Source organism: Eutrigla gurnardus, assembly GCF_963514095.1.
Source record: "Eutrigla gurnardus genome assembly, chromosome: 13".
In the NCBI taxonomy this organism is placed as follows: Eukaryota; Metazoa; Chordata; class Actinopteri; order Perciformes; family Triglidae; genus Eutrigla; species Eutrigla gurnardus.
The window spans coordinates 23299498-23318640 of NC_139936.1; the positions used below are offsets into that span (position 1 = coordinate 23299498).

General features: G+C 42.4%; 3 protein-coding genes across 4 annotated transcripts; all 3 read right to left on the minus strand.

The window, feature by feature from the left end:
- Positions 1 to 47: 47 nt before the first annotated feature.
- On the minus strand, positions 48 to 4766 carry upb1 (ureidopropionase, beta). Its single transcript, XM_084024696.1, has 10 exons — positions 4525 to 4766; positions 3797 to 3968; positions 3609 to 3696; positions 3440 to 3534; positions 3202 to 3360; positions 2866 to 3035; positions 2525 to 2606; positions 1736 to 1778; positions 1358 to 1512; positions 48 to 1193 (listed from the first exon to the last, which is right to left on the minus strand). Exons 1-10 carry the CDS (start codon positions 4707 to 4709, stop codon positions 1110 to 1112), a joined length of 1233 nt encoding a protein of 410 aa, XP_083880822.1. The 5' UTR covers positions 4710 to 4766; the 3' UTR covers positions 48 to 1109.
- Positions 4767 to 6916: 2150 nt separating this feature from the next.
- On the minus strand, positions 6917 to 9142 carry c8h22orf15 (chromosome 8 C22orf15 homolog). 2 transcript variants are annotated; one of them, XM_084024574.1, is made up of 5 exons: positions 8924 to 9142; positions 8543 to 8629; positions 8069 to 8191; positions 7665 to 7736; positions 6917 to 7592 (listed from the first exon to the last, which is right to left on the minus strand). In XM_084024574.1, exons 1-5 carry the CDS (start codon positions 8997 to 8999, stop codon positions 7456 to 7458), a joined length of 495 nt encoding a protein of 164 aa, XP_083880700.1. In that variant the 5' UTR covers positions 9000 to 9142; the 3' UTR covers positions 6917 to 7455. The 2 variants fall into 2 exon arrangements, with proteins under 2 accessions (XP_083880700.1, XP_083880699.1); XM_084024573.1 differs by having other exon boundaries at positions 7665 to 7739; positions 8924 to 9131.
- Positions 9143 to 11645: 2503 nt separating this feature from the next.
- adora2aa (adenosine A2a receptor a) lies at positions 11646 to 18973 on the minus strand. Its single transcript, XM_084024241.1, has 3 exons — positions 18734 to 18973; positions 14083 to 14771; positions 11646 to 12793 (listed from the first exon to the last, which is right to left on the minus strand). Exons 2-3 carry the CDS (start codon positions 14418 to 14420, stop codon positions 11806 to 11808), a joined length of 1326 nt encoding a protein of 441 aa, XP_083880367.1. The 5' UTR covers positions 14421 to 14771; positions 18734 to 18973; the 3' UTR covers positions 11646 to 11805.
- Between the last annotated feature and the right edge of the window lie 170 nt (positions 18974 to 19143).

A 19143-nucleotide genomic window follows, 5' to 3' on the forward strand; every position in this document is an offset into this window, starting at 1 on the left:
ACTTTGATGTACTTATTTATTAAGCATGAATGAATACTAAACATCAGTCCATTTTCTTTAACTTATTTTACTTTATACAAAATACAATTTGAAATTGTACATTTGAACAAAATCACACCCTGCAGGTACTAACATTATCTTCCCTGAAGCATACTCTAATTATGAAATAACCTAATATATCATCATTATGGGCACTTTATAATTTATGAATTAGAAAATATTGAAAAATGTATAATTATCATGATAAAATACAAATAGTATGTTTTGTCATGTAAGGGTTTTCTTCTGCAACAACTGGAGAGTGAAGGAGCTGTCAGGAAACCACATCCTGTACATGACCTCACCTAACCAGCCAAAAATAGCCTAAATGTTCTCATTTCATATAACGTGTGTCTATTGAAGCCTCTTAAGAATAATACAGGATGTCTCTGGAAATGAGTTCATATGGGATCCATCTAAGAAAAGTCATTATGGAGATAAGTTTGGATGAACCTGCACTTCAGTCGGTTTGAGCTTAACGAGGGACTAAGTTAAAACGATGCATCGTTCCTCTCGCTGATAATAAGGTTCAAGTCAATACACTCGGCCTCTACAGCCTTGCATGCTCTGGTTTGACCTCTCGGCTATCGTTAGTCGTTAATGTGTAACTGATGTTGACTCTTAGCATTGACCCATTATTGGCGTTTGTGGCTGAAGCGGCTCAGCAACAGTTGCATGATCTTGCTCCACGTTTTGAGACAACAAACACAATTAAGATAAGTTAGTTGAAGCAACATTGGTTTGATTAAAGTTAGTTTTCTGTGATAAAGCCAATCGGACAAGACAAGTATAAACAAAATGAAAAGAAAAAAAAACAGGATTGTTTCATACTTGACCGCTGTGCCTCACAAAAAAATCCCTTTAGCATTTAGTATTAAGAAGAAAAAATAAGTTTTCATTTTCAAAACAAATAACAGTGGCATTGCGTAAAAAAAAATGCCATTTAAAAGGGCTACAATTCTGAACATTTATGAATTTATATATACTTATAATTGTTTTCCTCTAAAGATATCACAGCAACCTTTTTAAACTGAGCTACAAGGGTTACATCTCCTAACGTGGAACATCATCTACTCCTTCACTATGTTGGGTTTGAAGTCGTGTCTGACAGTCTTGGTAAGTTCCTCTGCGTACTCCGAATACCGGCCAGTCATCTGCAGAGAAATGTACGTGAACACGTAGATCCAGGACAATAGACTCTACTGATCACAAAGCCTTTGCCTCTTTTGTCTAATCCACAACCTTTCACTCACTGCAGGAACAAATCAACCCGACTTTTCTTAAAATAAATCAAAATAGGACGTTATGTTATATTTACCTTAAAACTCCATTTGTCGCTGATCTGTCTGTTCAGGTTGAGATCCATTTCTACCACCAGTAGTCCGTCACGGATCCGGGAGAGGCCCGGGGTGCGACTGCCGTCCGGAGCAGCCGCATAGCTGGATCCATAGAAATGACCAAAGTCATGGTGAGCTGCAGGAGAAGTCAGGAGAGCGTTCTGTTACTGGCCTGACATCATCCCTCCGCTGTACTGTATGGAGGATCTAACATGACCAACTAGGAAGAAACCTGTAGATGAGTCGATAAAATAAATACTGCAAAATACTACAAAACATTCAGGTTATCTTTAAGCATAAACTTACTAATGTACATTTACAACTTTAAGAAATGAAATTTCTAGGTAATAATCCCTTACCTTTTTTTCCATCACCAGATGTGAATTCACTTGTGAAATGTTCCTGTGTGAAATACAAGAATGTACATAAATTTACACAAGTGGAGAGAGCTGGATGTGTAAACAGTCATCAGGATAATTATCAGTGATGACTCAATGGTTTCATTCGTTCAACAAAACGCTGTGACGTATTTCACAATCTACATTTGATCTAAATGTTTTGAAGCATTTACCAAAAAAATAATGCGATGTATGAAACATTTTCAAACCAAACCATGTTAAAAAAAATGTTATCCCCCCCAAAATGCCACATGTAAAACTCAGTATGTCTAAAATCTGGTCCAATGCTGTGTGCTCTCATATTCTGTCATTTATCAGACCTATGTGTAGACTGGATTTAATAAGTGGATCTGGTCAGTTTGGAAGCCTCGAGTCGCCATCTTTGATTTTTTTGCTGTATTGATTCTTTACAGTATTAACGTAATCTTAACTGCATGAATACAGTGGTAGCAGCATTGTGTTAGTGACCTGTCAATCACAAGGTAGCCCCGCCCTAAAGCATCCCCTGCTTTCTGGTCTGTTTGACTCTAAATGGACCATAATGTACTAAATGAACATCATGCTGGATTGAAGAAGACTTGAAACTAGAGATTGAGACCATAAACTCATGTTTACATTGTTTACTGAGATAATTAATCATTTTCTCATTGACGTCTGTGCAATCAGACTTCTTCTTGCCACCAGAGGAGTCGCCCCCCGATGGCCAGCAGATAGAATGCATGCTTAAGGCACTTCTGGAGAATGACCTACCGTCCCAACCCGGTTGATTGCACAAGTGAAGCAGTGGTTAGCTATCGCTGCATTTCTGGCCTCAATAGACCACATGGGTTCACTGTAGACAAGAAAAAAACATTATTCTTGATCTATGGAAAACAATATATCACAACAACTTCAGTACAGAGTATAACAACATCTATATGTCAAGTTTGGGGGAATCATTCTGGTTATGTACTACCAATACACAATATTGGCACGTGTTGCATGTCCCCAAAGTAATTTGTGTTCAATCAAAGTACCAAACAGCAAGTAAGGAGCCGATTAATATTCAAGCTTAGGATTACTATGCAGAGTACTTCCATTTTGTCTCTTACCTGAGAGCGCCAACAGTAGCTGAGGGGTTGAAGATGATCTCCGCTCCATTCATACTGTACATGAACCAGTTGAGCGGGTGGTGGCGCCCGTAGCAGATATTCACAGCAATGTTCCCAAACTGGGTCTGGAACACTGTGTGGCCTGTGTCGCCCTCCATGTAATATGTAGACTGAGTGCAAGAGAAACACAGTGAACGGAGCAGTTTGCCTCATTTTATACAGGTCCATAAGTAGGAAATCTCACTCACACACACACACACACACACACACACACACACACACACACACACACACACACACACACACACACACACACACACACACACACACACTAACCTCATTAAAGTCTCCAATCCTGGGAATATGGTTCTTCCTGCTCTTTCCCAGCACCTTTCCAGAGTTGGAGATCACCACTGCTGTGTTCCACAGAGTGCTGTGCAGCCCCTCCCGCTCCAGAATCGGAGAAACCACTACCATGTTGTATTTTTTGGCCAGCTAATGACAGAATGCCAGTGTTATTAAGCGCCTGTAGTAAAGCATATCATTGCACTGTGGCAGGCTTGTGCGATCGCACCTCTTGGCAGAAGCGTGTCGTGTTTCCTTCTTCAGCGGACTCTGCAAACTCCGTCCACGGTTCTTTCTCACGGGTGCAGAAAGCAAAGGGCATGGCTGTGGACGACAGAAGTTAGTCTCTTTCACTGGCTCATATGAAATGTGTAGTTCTGACTCATGGGAACACTCACTCCAGGTCTCCTGAAAGCAGACAACGTTTACACCGCACATGGCTGCCACTTCAACCATTTCACCGACCCGGCTGTGCATGGCATTGACCTGTGGTGGAGACATCCGGAGGGTTTTACCTCAACAGCTTCGAGACTCAAACCTACAGCATCCCACTGAAACCACGAGTCTGTTTCCTCCCATGTCTGACCTGGTCCAGGATGGGGGCATCAGTGGGCAGCACAACACGGTGCTGAATGAGTCCAACGCGGATCTTTCTTGGAGGCCTCAGCTGTTCCTGTGCAGCTTCAAACCTGTAACCCTTCAGCTCAAAGTCGCGCTCGGAGGCAGCGTTCACAGCATGTGTTGGAAGGTCCAACTTCCTGTGACAGAGACGACTCTTCATGAGTGTTCACAACATGGACATCCAAGCAAGAAGACAGGAGATCAAATGTATTCTTTGTCTTAACCATAGGAACTGAGCATCTTTGGGTTCTGGGATATTATAATAGTTGTTTGAGAGTCAGTTTGACAAAGAAGATATCAAATTAATATAGAAAATCGTTTTTGTTTCCCTTCTTTTCCCTTGTGTCTGACTGGAAATGTGATTAATATATAAAGTCTGGACTAATACCCCTCTCTGGTTTCTGCCTGTGTGCTTTTGGGCAATAACACAATCATTAAGTGTGCAGCAAATATACAATTTGGAGGCTTACTTCGAAACAGAAACTAAATGAATAAAGTTTGTTGCGTAATCCTTTTTTGTGTGTAAAGGTTATTTGGTGAAGACAGCAGCTCTGACAACAGTGAATCAAGTCCACTCATATCATAAATCACTTGCCGGGAACAAACCGGCTATATAAAGTATAAAAAACAGGATAAATAATACCCATGTGTCTCGTTCAATCCAGTTAAACAAGTACTCTCGCGACAACTCACTGTGTTTCCTTCCCGTATAAGATGCGTTTCACTTCTGCCAGCTCGGCCTCTGGCAGGTGGGACTCCAGAGATTTCTCCAGCGACTCAAACTCAGACATTTCTGCGGTTTCTTCGGTTTGCGGCTTCACAGCAGCAGCAGCTCGGTGTCTGACGGGATTTGATCTGTTACCCTCCTTACATAACATCGGTGTTTTCACGCAGTCTGACGCAAAGTCAGGATTTGGGGAAGAAAAGTTGACCGGGTCTGTGAAGTGAAGTTGGGTCATTAATTAACCCTGTGTGTCCGCCCCCCGTGCCTGTTTGTATAACCTTAAATGTAAAGGCAGGATTCAGCCAGGGCCTCCCTGTTCACTCCACTACTACTCATACTTACAACAAGTATACAAACAAGTGCTGTTAAGTCTGCCAAACTTCAAAATAAACGATCAAAGTAGTCCCCACGTTGTGTTGCGGTACGTTTATAGACATTACGGTAAACGCGCGACTTCAAAATAAAAGCTACGCTCCGGTGAACGTGATATTCCGTAACAATATATAAATAATAGAGCAATACTATTAAATAACACGTTCAATCAACTATGATTACAAAAATAACTACCGACTGCGAACTGTTTTCAGATATATATCTTTCGTGGTCTAACCCTTCTTAAATGTTCCACTGGTTAAAGGAAATATGAAGCCTGGTTGAACATCGCTCAAATAAGCTGACCTCTAGTGGTGTTACATGGTATCACGTCGCATCTTCTAATGTTTGACCTCATTCACTCTACTATAAATACTGATATTGTCAGTTTAAGAATCCACAGTTGAGCCTGCAGTGAAACTGAGGACACATGTCACTGCTGCTTCCGGGAGACGGACGCGGGACAATGTGATGAATGGGAGATGACACACTTGCTTGACGGTCTTACATGAGATCTCTGCTGAACGAGGATCTGGTCCACACTTCACTCTTCACCTTTAGACACTCTGCCTCTCACCATGTCCCCAGCAGAGGGCGCTTCTAGACTTCTAGACCAGCTGAGGCTCATCCACTTAAATAGAGGGAACCTGCTCCCTTCAAATATCTCCACTCACTTCCACATTAATTGCAAATAAGCATTGTTATGTAGAATTAAAAGAAAATAACATGTTTTAATATATCCCTAACAGCTAACTTATAGTGGAGGTGCTAAGCTGCTATCCAGTTCTTACAACAACAAAAAAATACAAAATAAGACTAAACAACTATGCAAATGAAAGCAATGACTAACAATAAATAACTCAAACAAATACAATCACACACTTAATAAATACAGCAGGTCCTTCATTATATATAATGAGGTAAAAATCCTCTTCCTTCCATAATAAACATACAACCTGTAATTTGTTTCGGCTGAAGAAGTCCACATTTTTACTTTCAAAACATTTTGTTTTTCAAGAAAGTGAAACAGACTTCTGTGCTTTCCCAACTAGACTTATCAAAATGTCTGCTGTAGAAAACACTTCCCTATTACTGATGATTATTATTTACTTTAATTTGCAGCTAATACTTCTGTTCTTTAGTATTACATGCAGGACTTTAAGTTCATAGTGTTTTCCATTGTTTTATTAACACTTTATTGGTATATTGTATGGTATGTACTTCTGCATTTTTATTAATATTCTTCCATTTTATTGTCATCTAACTCCTACATTTTTTCAGCGTGGAAAGTTAATTCAAACATAAAAATGCCTAGCTCATTAAGTACATGTGTGCTATTGCTTTTCTCATACCTTTTGATACTTACAGAAATTCAAAATTATTTTGAACATTTTCTGCGAAATGTTCCCCCTTAAAATGAATGGATGAATGTTCAAACTTGACACACGTTTAAGCATTTTCACCTGCTATTCTTTCATACGTTCATGTAGAAACTCCTTTCAAAATTTAATATGTTCCACATCGTACAGTCAGGCTGTTATTCAACATTTAAATTAAATTCAAACTTTTTAAGATATCAAATATTTTATATTATTATATTATTAATCTTTTTTTATTTGTTTTTTTAAAACCACTTTAAAACTTGAAGCTCTCCTTAGGACAGTTTTGACTCTTCAAACATACATTTGTGTCTTTCATATAATGTGGAAGCAACAGATTGGGACATTCTGCTACAGGAGCCTGAAAGTGAGAGGATCTCCAACCAACTGCTGCAGACACTCTCATGTTATACCAATATACAGCAAACTGTACCAGTTTCCTAACCTGCTCTCATTCTCACACAGACACAGCTGATTGAGATGAGCTAATTAGAGCAGATGCAGCGCACACACTCGGGGGGGGGGGAATAACCTCCTTATTGACATCACAGTAAATAGTCAGTCAGAAATAAAAGCCTCCATAGAGTCATTTGATTTACAGAAAGCTCAGGATGATCCTTTGTTTTCAAAATAAAAGGCCACAACTTTCAATGAATATTAAAAGGAGATAAGGGGTGGATGTGTTTTTGAAAATAAAAAATCGTAGCGTCGGTTTTCCAGCATGCAGCCTTCACACAGTTTCTTCAAAGCTTAAAGATACAGTCAGTTAGACTAGTATATCAACTTTTTTGCTGAACCTGAACAGATGTCATCTTCATGCTGTATTGCTGTATTGGTTATGATCAGGATACAAATGCTTCTGATGTTACGTTTGGTGTTTAGAAACAATCAAAGATGTTATTACAGAGATATTCATATTCCCAGAAGATTCCCATATTTCCAGAAGTCTGAGGGTGGCGGTCCCTTGTGCAGTGTGAGATTGAAGCTTTAAATAAAAGAAACAAATAAGAAACACCACTGTCTTTTTTTCATTTAATTGGAGACAATGGCATCCAAACATTTATATCTTATATCTGATGCATTAAACAGATTGTTTGCACATAGTCTATAAATGTGTAAATACGTGGGGAATCTTGGCTCATACAGAAACTATTGAAGTTGGTGCTTCTTGTTATTTGCAGAGATGTTTGTGCTCCTGGTTTGGCCGGCAGGACTTCTCCTCTGTGTCCGACCTCTGACCCCTCTGTGTCGCTCCTTGTCGCGGTTGGACAGTTTCCTCAGCAGCTCTACGACACAACAGCTGCATTTAAATGGTGAACATGTGAGGGGAGTCACTGCGACGTGGCTGCTGGTGTTACCTGTTAACTCAGGATGACTCTGGCTGAAGTTGTTCAGGAGAGACACATATTTCTGACCTCCATTATCATCGTCTCCTGAAAGAGAAGTAAAGCTGTAATAAAGTAATAAAACAGCTGGAGAAGGTCAGTTTCCTCCTGTAAAACAACTTCTTCTCACTGTAAAATACCTCCATGAGCACCAAACTACAATATCCTCCCATTTTATTAGACCTTCTATATTTATGTATATATTGTAAAAACTCCCAAGGAATCAAACAAAAAATGTTACTTCACAAAGCTATAGGATTCTGATCTAATACTCGGCAGACAAATGTGTGTTACCTCCAACACTTTAAAAAAGCACCAATCGTTTATCATTTATGGTGTTTTTGATTCAGACATTCGGAGTTAAACTATGGACTCACGGCAGACTCGTAGAGGGACGTAGTATTGTCTCTCTAGCAGCACGCTGCTGGCCAGAGCCTCACTCTGCTGCTTCCCCTCCAGGTTCATCACTCTCCCACTGCTGTCCATCAAGTCCACACACTCTGCAGGACAATTGCATGATGAGACACTCGACGCTTAACGTGAAATGTTTGGTACTCAACCAAAACTTGTGAATTGTTGAAAATGTTGATAGGTTTTTCTGTTCATGAAAAAACGTGTCTTTTCACATAAGTTTACAGACATTTCCTTCAAATTTCAAACTTCAGATTTACAGTATATAGACCGTACCACTCACACACATATTTACAGTATATAGACTGTACCTCTGGCAGCTTTCAATGGTGTAGGTTGTTGCTCCCATAATTCAATGCATAATTAAAACTACGGGTAAAATGACTGTGAAAAGGGCGATAAGGGAATGTCCAAACAGGTTTCTGAGAGCTGTTCAGTACCTTTGAAGTCCAGGCTGCATCTCTCCTTTAAATGATGGATGAAGTTGATCAGTTTACAGTTGAGATTGAACATTTCCATCCTGCTGTCTGTCAAAATAAAGTAGAAAAACATTAATAACATTAAACGTTCACCTTCGATTATTTCATCATGTAAGTTGATTCTCCCTGTACTGAGGCAACAAACATGGCCACTATCACACGGAATGTTGATTTTTAAAAGCAAAGCAGCCATATATATATATATATATATATATAAAATGTATATTGCAACGTTTCCAGTAAACTCCAAAAATATAATCAAACTTCAAATATCAGGTTTACTTTGTCCTAGGTTGAAGTTTTTCCGACCTGAAAAGCAGCTGACGCAGCTAGTTGACTAACCTCCGAGCAGGATGGTGACGAACATTTTCTGGTCCTGACTGCAGCTCGGCTCCACTCGTTCTGCCCCCAGCAGCATCTGTTGAGTCCAGTAAAAGAGCCCAGAGAGTAACGAGTTTGGACTGAACACAAAGTGCAACAAAAGAGGCTGTTAAAAAAAGTGTTGTGGTCTACACTTTGCAACAAAGACTCGGCTCCGACTTCTTTTGCATCCTTTGAAATGAGGTGACGAGGGACTGCTGTCGCTTGTATCCATGGAGCCTCCACACACAGACAGATCCGACTTTATAGCTACTTGTTGCACGGTGATGTGAAGACTGACTGGAACCAAAGGAGGCTTTATTGTTCGCTGCCACAGCCTGAAAGAAAACACAGTTTCTACTGACTGACTATAATGAAGGAGAGTTTCAATCCGATTTGAATCTTGGTTCAGAGTTTACTGAAGAGGGAGAACTGTAATCATTATTACCTTAAATCAACAACTCTTGTTTGAGAATCATATCTTAAAGCTGCTGTAATTTATATTTTATAATACTTACACTAATACTAACACTAAGTAGTATTACTGGGAAAATACAGAACTCCAAAGATAGTTTGACTGCTTGCCATTTCCCAGAACTAACAAACCAGATCTCTGACTCTGTTCTGCTGACTTCCAGATCTGATATGAACCATGACCCTGTCTGGTGAAAGGCCAATGGGAAGCCTGGAGCCGCTCCTTATAATGACTGGGCCATTGTGGCCACTGCTGAATGAGAAACACAGTAAGTACACTTGAAAATGTAAAGGTATTTATTGAAAGACGTTGCCTGCTTGTGCGCACACAGAAGGCAACAGCTGCACTGGACCGACGACACATTCATCAGGATAATAAAGAACAGAACTTCCTCCATGAGTTTCAGTCGAAAATAGTACCGTCCACAATCTCTTACTTTCCCATCGTTCATCAACTTTCTCTGAAACCAACATTTACATGAATATAACTTAAATAAAGCCACAACAACAAAAATACAACGTTACATTTCAACGTTGGTAAAACATTACATTGCGACTGAACAGAACGTTTTTTTTTGGAGTTCGGCATTTTGTCATCACCCTCTTGTATTTTTGCAACCAGCAAGGAAGTGACCATATATGGACTGTGGAGGAGCGATGGGTGGATCCGACCAATACAAGCAGCAGAGCAGCAACCTTACTGGATCTGGTTCAATCTGGATTCTGGCGTGAAGCTGCTAACAAAGTTAGCTTCATAATTCAAGGTCAACTTTACAGCTTTGTTAAAATAATCTTAGTCGCTAACTGCATTGGTAGCGATGGTAGCATGGTAGCATGGTAGAGATAGTAACATGGTAGAGATAGTAGCATGGTAGAGATAGCATGGTAGAGATAGTAGCATGGTAGATATAGCATGGTAGAGATAGTAGCATGGTAGAGATAGTAGCATGGTAGAGATAGTTACATGGTAGAGATAGTAGCATGGTAGAGATAGTTACATGGTAGATATAGTAGCATGGTAGCGATAGTAGCATGGTAGAGATAGTAGCATGGTAGAGATAGTAGCATGGTAGAGATAGTTACATGGTAGAGATAGTAACATGGTAGAGATAGTAGCATGGTAGAGATAGCATGGTAGAGATAGTAGCATGGTAGAGATAGTTACATGGTAGAGATAGTAGCATGGTAGAGATAGTAGCATGGTAGAGATAGTTACATGGTAGAGATAGTAGCATGGTAGAGATAGTTACATGGTAGAGATAGTTACATGGTAGAGATAGTAGCATGGTAGAGATAGTAGCATGGTAGAGATAGTTACATGGTAGAGATAGTAGCATGGTGGCGATGACCGCTGTAGCGACCTCTCAATCCCATGGTAACCTTGACCTAAAGCATCCCCTGCTTTCTGGTCTGTTGGACTCTAAATGGACTATAATTTACTAAATGAACATCATGCTGGATTGAAGAAGACTTGAAACTGGAGATCTACTCCATAAACTCATGTTTACGATGTTTACTGAGATAATACATCAAGTGAGCATTATGGTCATTTTGTCATAGACTTCCATGCAATTAGACATCTTTTTGAAACCAGAGTCGCCCCCTGATGGCCAGCATAAAGAATGTGCTCTTCCACATTGGCTTCAGTTTTCAGAACCAGATATTGCTGCCTGGTCATAACACACTTAAATCTATGGCATGAAGCTGGATTGCAATGTGAGAGAAAAGAAGGCTTTGTGAAAATGAGCGTGAAGTTTTCAAAGCAGGTTGATGACACGGTGTGTGCACCGTTCAGGTCCACAGGATGGACTGAATCTAAAAATGGTGCACATGATTACTCATCATTACTGGATGAGAAATAATCATGAATCATTTAAAAATATGTCTTTGTCTTCAGCCAAAGGCCCGTTCAGATCAGTAATGACAGGATGCATTTCCTCACACACTATGGCGTATTGCTTCAACCCGCAGTGAAACAAGTAGTTTTAAGAGGGCGGGGGTCCATACCGTCCCCTCTTTGATGGGCCACGCAATTGTCCTGGTCAAAGGGCATTTGTATTGATCTCTTTGAACTCTCACCATTATCAAAGATGAAGCATTTAGTCATGTTGTTTGTTGAAATGAATGCAGAGCCATGTGACTGTTCCTGAAGAAGTGTCAGTAGCTCAGTCGATTTACACATCCGTGGGCATGTGTGTGTGGGGGGGGGGGGGGGGGGGGGGGTTACGAAGCAACATAACCTCCTCGGGCCACCGGCAGTGCCTTTAGACTTCAATGAACAAGTCACTGTGTTGAAGAGTTTCTGATGGCAAGAAGATGTAAATGAACTCAGTGACGTTATCCATTTACAGTCCTCCTTTTCCCAGTGAATATCAGTGCGTGTGCATACATCAGGACACCTTTGCCTGCTCACTAAAGCAGCTCTTTCTCTTCTCCTCGTGCTTCAGTAATGTGACCTGGCCGGAAGCGAGGTTCGGTTTGTCCACATCTTCTACGACTTCTGGTCCAGTGGGGTCATGCTGCTGCTCCGCATACTCCAGACGATGGCCTACAGAGATTTCAGTCTGTCCGAGGGCTTGCAGTGGACAAGGGCCCATCTTGAGACAGTGGGAGATGACGACTGACAGAGGGGGGCGGGATCCTGCCACCAGACCGCCTCCTACAGGCGAGGTGTGAGTCGAGCTTTCATAGCTGCTGCTGCTGCTGTGCTCCGTGAAAAGGTCAAAGCTGTGGCTGTTTGTCTTTAGTCTGATGGAGCTGTGCCTACTGCTGCCGCCCTCCAGCAGCTCGTGCTGGCCCAGGATGTGACGCCGGATAATCCTGCGGAAGGTTTGTCGGAACTCCCTGATGCGGTATGCGTAGATGAAGGGGTTGATGACAGAGTTGGCGTGGGACAGAATGATGGCCACGTACATGATCCAGTGCGGAGCATGCTCACACTGAGGACAGAAGTAGGTGAAGCAGTTGATGATGTGTAAAGGCAGCCAGCAGACTGCAAACAGCCCGACAATGATGGCCAGAGACTTGGCGGCCTGGACCTCTTTCTGCAGTGTGGTGCGTGTCTCTCCGTGAATGGCTTTCACTTCCACTTTCATCAGCTTGAGCTGGTGGCGAGCGGCCATGAAGATGCACAGGTAGATGGCTAGCATCAGCAGCAGGGGAATCAGCACACAGGCGAGGAAGTTGAAGTAGACCATATACTCCATGACCACCACCTCCTCGAACAGGCACTCCATCAGGCCGGGTGGGCAGGTGCCGTTGGCAGACTCGGACAGCTTGTGCCAGCCCATCATGGGCGTCAGACCGATGACGATGGATAAAACCCAGCAGATGGCGATGATGCCTTGCGCCCGCTGGCCTGTCACCAAGCTGGTGTACCTGGAGAGGGAGACGACACAATCATCAAGCTCTGAATTCTGGGAAAGGTTTGTTACCCAAAAGTCAACGGTTAACTGTATTAATAATCATTTGTATACAGTATATGAACCCTCTGGACTTGAATCAGCTGATTGCTCTGTGGAAGCACTTCTTATCCCGGAATTAAAGGACGAGGTCTATTATGAGTACGCCTGTGTGGGAGAGCAGCTGAGATATGTGTATTTCTATCACATTCTTGAGATGTTAAAGTGCAAAGGTTAAGCCCCCCACGTATCTTCATCGGGAGGAGGAGGAGGAGGAGGCTCTGTGAAAATAGGAAGGCTGAGCTCCATGCGGCTGTATTTTGAGCTACAGCGTCTCGGTCTTGGTCAGCATGTCATTAGGTGACGGGGTAAATGTCTGGAGACATACCATCCTCATCTAAGCTGACGTCTGGTCACACAGTCTGTATAAGCAATTACAGCACAATTAATATGATTGCTCCGGGGGGACACGGTCTCATGGGAGACGCCATTTCTGGATGTAGTCATTCTTTCTGGTTCAAATGTCACTTCTTTATTGGTGGATAGAAAAGGTTTAATTGGTCTCCACTGCCTGGGAATACGCAGCAGATTAGACTGAGCTGATTTAATATTGCAATTTAGGTTTTTGCTTCTTTTCTTACTTTTATAAGAGCTTTTGGATCTAATAAGGTATGATTTCCAAAAGGAACCTGCATTTCTATAGAGCTTTTCTAGTCTTGACCACTCAAGACACTTCACACTACAGTGAGTCTACACAGCCACAGAGCAGGGAATCGAACCGCCAATCTTCTGATTGGACGACGAGACGAGTAGCATGCCTCTTAGCCACATATACCATAAATGCTAACTAGGATCATATTAACCGACATACATACATTTACTGATGAAACTATTCAGTACTGCTCTTCAACTTTGCAGTTCTAAATGTTTCCAAATAATTAATACATTCTTCCCCTTTCTAATAGGCCCTCTAGTCTGCAGCTGTTACTGACTGATTGATAATTATTCATTCTAGCTAGTCTGAAGTTGTAAATGTTAATAAATTGATTATATTTCAGTCCAAGTTAGTAAGGGTTTTTTTTCAACTTAGAAAAGTAATTATCAACAGTACATAATTGATCTATACAGCATTAATAAATACTTCATTAACCATAACCAAAGGCCAATGTTTGACTTGAACATAAGTAGTGGCTTCCTATAACTTTATTTTCAAGTCAAACATGTGCCTCCTAGTAGAACTAGTCACTGCCACCCTGCTACACTGACCTGAGCGGCATCTTGATTGCGATGTAGCGGTCGATAGCGATGGCTAGCAGGCTGAAGATGGAGCTCTGTGTGAGGACCAGGACGAAGCAAGCGATGAACAGGCAGCCATAGAAGTTGGAGCAGAAGCCGGTGCTGATGACAATGGCGAAGGGAATGGCCAGGACGCCCACGGCGATGTCAGCCACCGCCAGCGACACCACGAAGAAGTTGGTGATGCTCTGCAGGTTGCTGTTGAGGCACACGGCCCAGCAGACCAGTACATTACCCAGCACGGAGAACACAGCAATCAGCACCTCCAGGATGATGTAGAAGTAGGAGGCGATGGGGTTTTCCGGCATGGTGAGACAAATGACACGGTCACTGACGAGGAGGGAGGAAACCTCGCCTCAACGACCATAGCTGCAGCCTTGAAGCCGCTGAGGTCAGCCTCCTCGCCACCAACACGTTCAGAAACATCCACCAGGCTCCCCAAGCAGCTGTGGCACCTCCTTCACACCAGCTCAGCTCAAACAGCTTAGAAGAAATAGGGCTTTATTCAATCTCAGATGGAGCCGTCATCTCTCCCAACTCCACATATGTCCTCTGCTGTCCTCTCCCCTCAGGTCCGTCCCTTCCAGCGCCTTTTTCCCACGAACGTCTCAGGGGATTAAGATGATGACAACAACCCACATCACTGGAACATTGTGTCGCTAAAGAGGTGCAGAAGTGAAAAAGAGGAAATGCATTGAGAACAACGGAAGTGAGATCAGATGAGTAAACCAGAGGTGTTGCATGTAAAGATAACGTGCTGTTCAGGCAGACAGGTGTTGTGACAGATGTAGCATGCAGACAGTAGACCAGTAAATGTACTCAACAGGCCAACATACAACAGCATTGCATACATATTAGCATCAAGCAGGCCTTACCACAAAACAAGCAATGCATACAATACATTATGGAGCAGCTCATGAAACACACTGAAAGAGCTACGTCACAAACACACCACAAAAGGACACCAAAGTCTGGCAAGTTGATTCAGACAGCAGGGGGATCGGTATCAATCAGCCACCGTTTCCATGACAACTATGTGTTGAGTCCTCTGATACGTGTTGGGATCTTGTTCCATCCTCGTGAGGAGAATGAATGGTTATTTGGGGTCCACCTGGCTTTTTAATCCACGCAATTTTACAGATACTTCGATGCCTGAGGAGGCTACAATTCTGGAGGAAGTACTTTTTTCAAAGACATCACCAAAAGCTGATTTTGAAATGAAGGTTGGGAAATTGTTCATAAACCTACGTGAGTCTGCCAAAGCGGTTTTGTGGGACTTTGGTCTGCTGATGTCTTCTGTAAACAGCCCCTCTTGACCCTGCAGAGGGGCAGTGGGTGGGAGCAGGCTGTGTAGTCTTCACCACAGTCAAACGCACACGTACTGTGGCAGAGCTCCCAGTGTTCTGATGCAGACAGTAGAGTTTATAAGCAGGAAACACTGGAGGAGGCTCCTGGGAGGAGCGATGAGGCAAATGCTAAAAGTTACATCTAACACAAACTACTAATCCTCCCTTTTTATTTCTTCGCTGGAAAGCTATTTTCTCAGTCAATCACGCTTGTGTTTAGTTTTTTAATCTGAGCTCTTCTCACATGTTTGAGGTGGCCATGTTGGAGAAAGTCATATATCCGTTCACCAATTAGAATTCAGCAACACTTGAATCGGGATGGGCTGGTTGTTTGTTTATGTTGCCAACACTGATCAAACCACACCCACACAGTCAGCTCGATGTGTGTGGAATGAATAACAATTAAGGGAGGGGGTTTTCTTTCAAACCTTAACTTGCATAATTGCTAATTTTGTAATGGTTATTTGATGTACTAGATAAATCCAGGAAGGCAAAGGCGGGGTTTACCCTGGAGTCTGGACAGGACGCCAGTCTATCACAGGGCCGACATGTAGAGACAAACAACCATTCACACTCACATTCACACCTACGGGCAATTTAGAGTCACCAATGAACCTATCCCCATCCTGCATGTCTTTGGACTGTGGGAGGAAGCTGGAGAACCCGGAGAGAACCCACGCTTACATGGGGAGAACATGCAAACTCCACACAGAAGGAACCCGAACCCGACCTGGGAATCGAACCCAGGACCCTCTTGCTGTGAGGCGACAGTGCTACCCACTACACCACCGTGCAGCCCACAGGTGCACAATACGACCGGGACAATAACAATATAAAATAATAATAATATATGTGGGAGAATTCTTTATTTTTTACAAAAAATCTATTATTTTGTATTTTTATATCAAAATCTAATTATCTGTTTCTTCCTGGAAATGCCACACTACGGACACTAGCCTCGAAGTGCTGCTTCAGCAGCATCTTTTTGTTTTTTTTATTATGAGAAATACAGACTGTGATCTATTCTCAGTTAGTGAAGGTTCTAGATATCTGTGCGCTGTTGTCCATAAAAGGCTTAACGAACAGAAAATCTTCTGTTGTTGTGGTGCTGAATTCCTTCCGAGGGAAGGTTTCTTGAGGTTACGTTGAGTTTTGGGAGATAACAGCTGTGTTGGAACACAGAGGTCTTTGCTCTGGGAGTCAGGGTTTTCCCTTTGGGTCGGAAGAGATGGTTTTATTAATACCAAAGGTTTGTTTTTTCAAGGTTGATAGTTATCAGCAGCTTTTTTTGTTCTTTCTATTTGACTTACAAATTGGGTTTGTGTTGGTCTCTTTCCTCTGAGCCGCAGTCATTTGTCTTGAAGTTTGGTGTTATTATATCGCAGTGTGTTAAAATGTTTAATGCAGCAGCGGTTTGTCCAAAACAAAAATCCCAGAGGATGACAGCGACTCTCCCATTCTAGTAACGCATCCTACAATAACAAGCTGTCCTGAGATGGATTTATGAATCATCAGAGGGATTCAAAGGGAACCAAGGGACAGTAAAAGTCTCTTTGTAGATTGAGATGTTTTGTCCAATTGGTGAATAAATTAAGGATTCAAATAGCATTTAGTGAATTTGCTCCAACCCCTGCCAGCACCAAAAAACAACAGTAAATCACTTCATTATACTCCTGCTATGCAGAGGATGCACAGGAGGAACAACATCCGACCTCCCAGCTTCCTGGACATGATAGTGCTGATGGACACTTTAAATGACAACACGGCTGCTGATAGAGGGAATAGGCTGAGGTGGACAAGACTAGTGTCCATGAGCTGAACACTGAGACTGTTATAAAGTTACAAATGATAAGGGAAGCAGAGCTGTCATCTAACACTTCACTCAGACCATAAACTGTTTATAAGTGGACGTAGTCATGGTGACGTCACCCATTTGTGGACTCTGATATTCTTTGCTATCTTAGGATCATTTAAACCAGTGAAAGGAAGTGACCATATTTGGACTGTGGAGGGGCAACGGGTGGATCTGATGAACACAAGCAGCAGAGGATTGTGGAGAATTGAAGAAGACTTGAAACTAGTGATTGAGACCTGTCCAGGGTGAACCCTGCCTTCACCCAATGTCAGCGCCCCGCGACCCTGAATACAGGATAAGAGGTTGATGATGGATGGATGGATGCAAGGATGGATGGATGGATGGAGGAGTTGCCCCTCTGCTGGCTATTAGAAAGAATGCAAGTTTAAGGCACTTCAGGTTGGCTTCACTTTTCAGAACCGGAGGTTGCTTGCAAGGTCTGCTTGTAATTGGAGCTTCTCTGTGCTTTATTGACTTAGCTGGGCCAGCTGTGCATGCTTTAAGTGCATGTGAGTCCCAGATCACTCACTCATTCACTCCACTCTACTCACTATCCGGACTTCCACAGGACTATATAGTGAGCTCATTTGTAAAATGGAAAAAAAAAAACACTTTCCAAGACTACTTGGATTTTTTCTCTGTTGTTACATCAAAGCTGTCACACAGTTAAAACATGTCAGATCAACAGTGGCTGGTGGACCATCCATAAGTACAGACATTTTTTGTAATGAATATTATAAGCTTATTTACTTTAATTTAAGTTCCTCTGGTAAACAGTGAGCAGCCATCCTTTATATCTCAGGCTTTTATTGTGAAAGGTATATGCTCCTGTTGTCAATGTGGGGGCAATAAGTCTATTTTCCCAAATTAATAAATACATTCAAAATAACCATCTCTGTTGTGATGCTCTACTCATATATTTTAAAGGTTTGTCTCAATCACTCTCTCATCTGTTAGTGACCGTGGGTTGTACACTCCTTTTCAAGATGAATTATGTGCTGTATGAAAGACATCCAGGCAGTACAGCGTGGTGAACTCACTCAGTGAGTCATTGACTGATTTAAGACACAGCCTTAGTGTCTGTGCTAGCTAATTGCACCGTTGCCATTGTTTGCACTATTCCTGCTGTTAGCACCGTAAGCTGCTAGCCGCCGGCTCAGCCCTTGCAGTTGTTAGAGGAGCCCAACAATAAATCTTTGGCCCCGGACCCCAACCAGCTTGATCCGGCCATTAAGCTTCCCCTGGGCAGCTGCCTGCAGGAATGCTGCCGGACACTGAAGTGCTGAACCGTCCACTCATTTCTGTCCTCACACCTTTATTCACCAGCTCCCCTTGCTGTCTTACCAGGCCTACGAGGATGTATCATTTACACACTATTATTGTGTTTTGGCTTATTTAAATGTTCATTAAAATGACTCACCTTTTGTTATGTCCACCGGGTAGAAAGTAGATTTCCGTCAATGATGCAGTGATAAAAACGCGCTGCAGCCCGCAAAGAAAAAAAGAAAAGAAACCCGCGTGAGTGCCACTTCAGCACGCGGACAGAAGATGATGAGAGTCTCTGTCAGCCCCTCCAGTGAATGATAGGAGACGGATGAAGTTCTCCTCCTCTCTCATATACACTCTCCTCTCATAAAACATAGTGCTCTGCTATATGCCCGTGTTTTCCCTCCGGGGGCGGATCAGTTAACAGCCTGTTGTGTATACAGATGAGTCTGTTGATGACAGCATCAGAAGTTAGTGGGTCTGTGTTGAAACCTGATACAAGAGTGAGCCAATCCAGTTTATCTCACATCAGAAGAAGACTCCCATGCCACAGTTGGTACAATG

Coding starts and splice junctions, on each gene's coding strand:
- upb1 (XM_084024696.1), bottom strand. CDS start 4,709: ATGTTATGTAAGGAGGGTAACAGATCAAATCCCGTCAGACACCGAGCT. Junction 3,969..4,524: donor TTATACGGGAAGGAAACACA/GTGAGTTGTCGC, acceptor TCTCTGTCACAG/GAAGTTGGACCTTCCAACAC. Junction 1,194..1,357: donor GCGACAAATGGAGTTTTAAG/GTAAATATAACA, acceptor ATTTCTCTGCAG/ATGACTGGCCGGTATTCGGA.
- c8h22orf15 (XM_084024573.1), bottom strand. CDS start 8,999: ATGCTGCTGGGGGCAGAACGAGTGGAGCCGAGCTGCAGTCAGGACCAG. Junction 8,630..8,923: donor CGTCACCATCCTGCTCGGAG/GTTAGTCAACTA, acceptor TTATTTTGACAG/ACAGCAGGATGGAAATGTTC. Junction 7,740..8,068: donor CGTCCCTCTACGAGTCTGCC/GTGAGTCCATAG, acceptor CTTCTCTTTCAG/GAGACGATGATAATGGAGGT.
- adora2aa (XM_084024241.1), bottom strand. CDS start 14,420: ATGCCGGAAAACCCCATCGCCTCCTACTTCTACATCATCCTGGAGGTG. Junction 12,794..14,082: donor GCAATCAAGATGCCGCTCAG/GTCAGTGTAGCA, acceptor CTCCCTCTCCAG/GTACACCAGCTTGGTGACAG.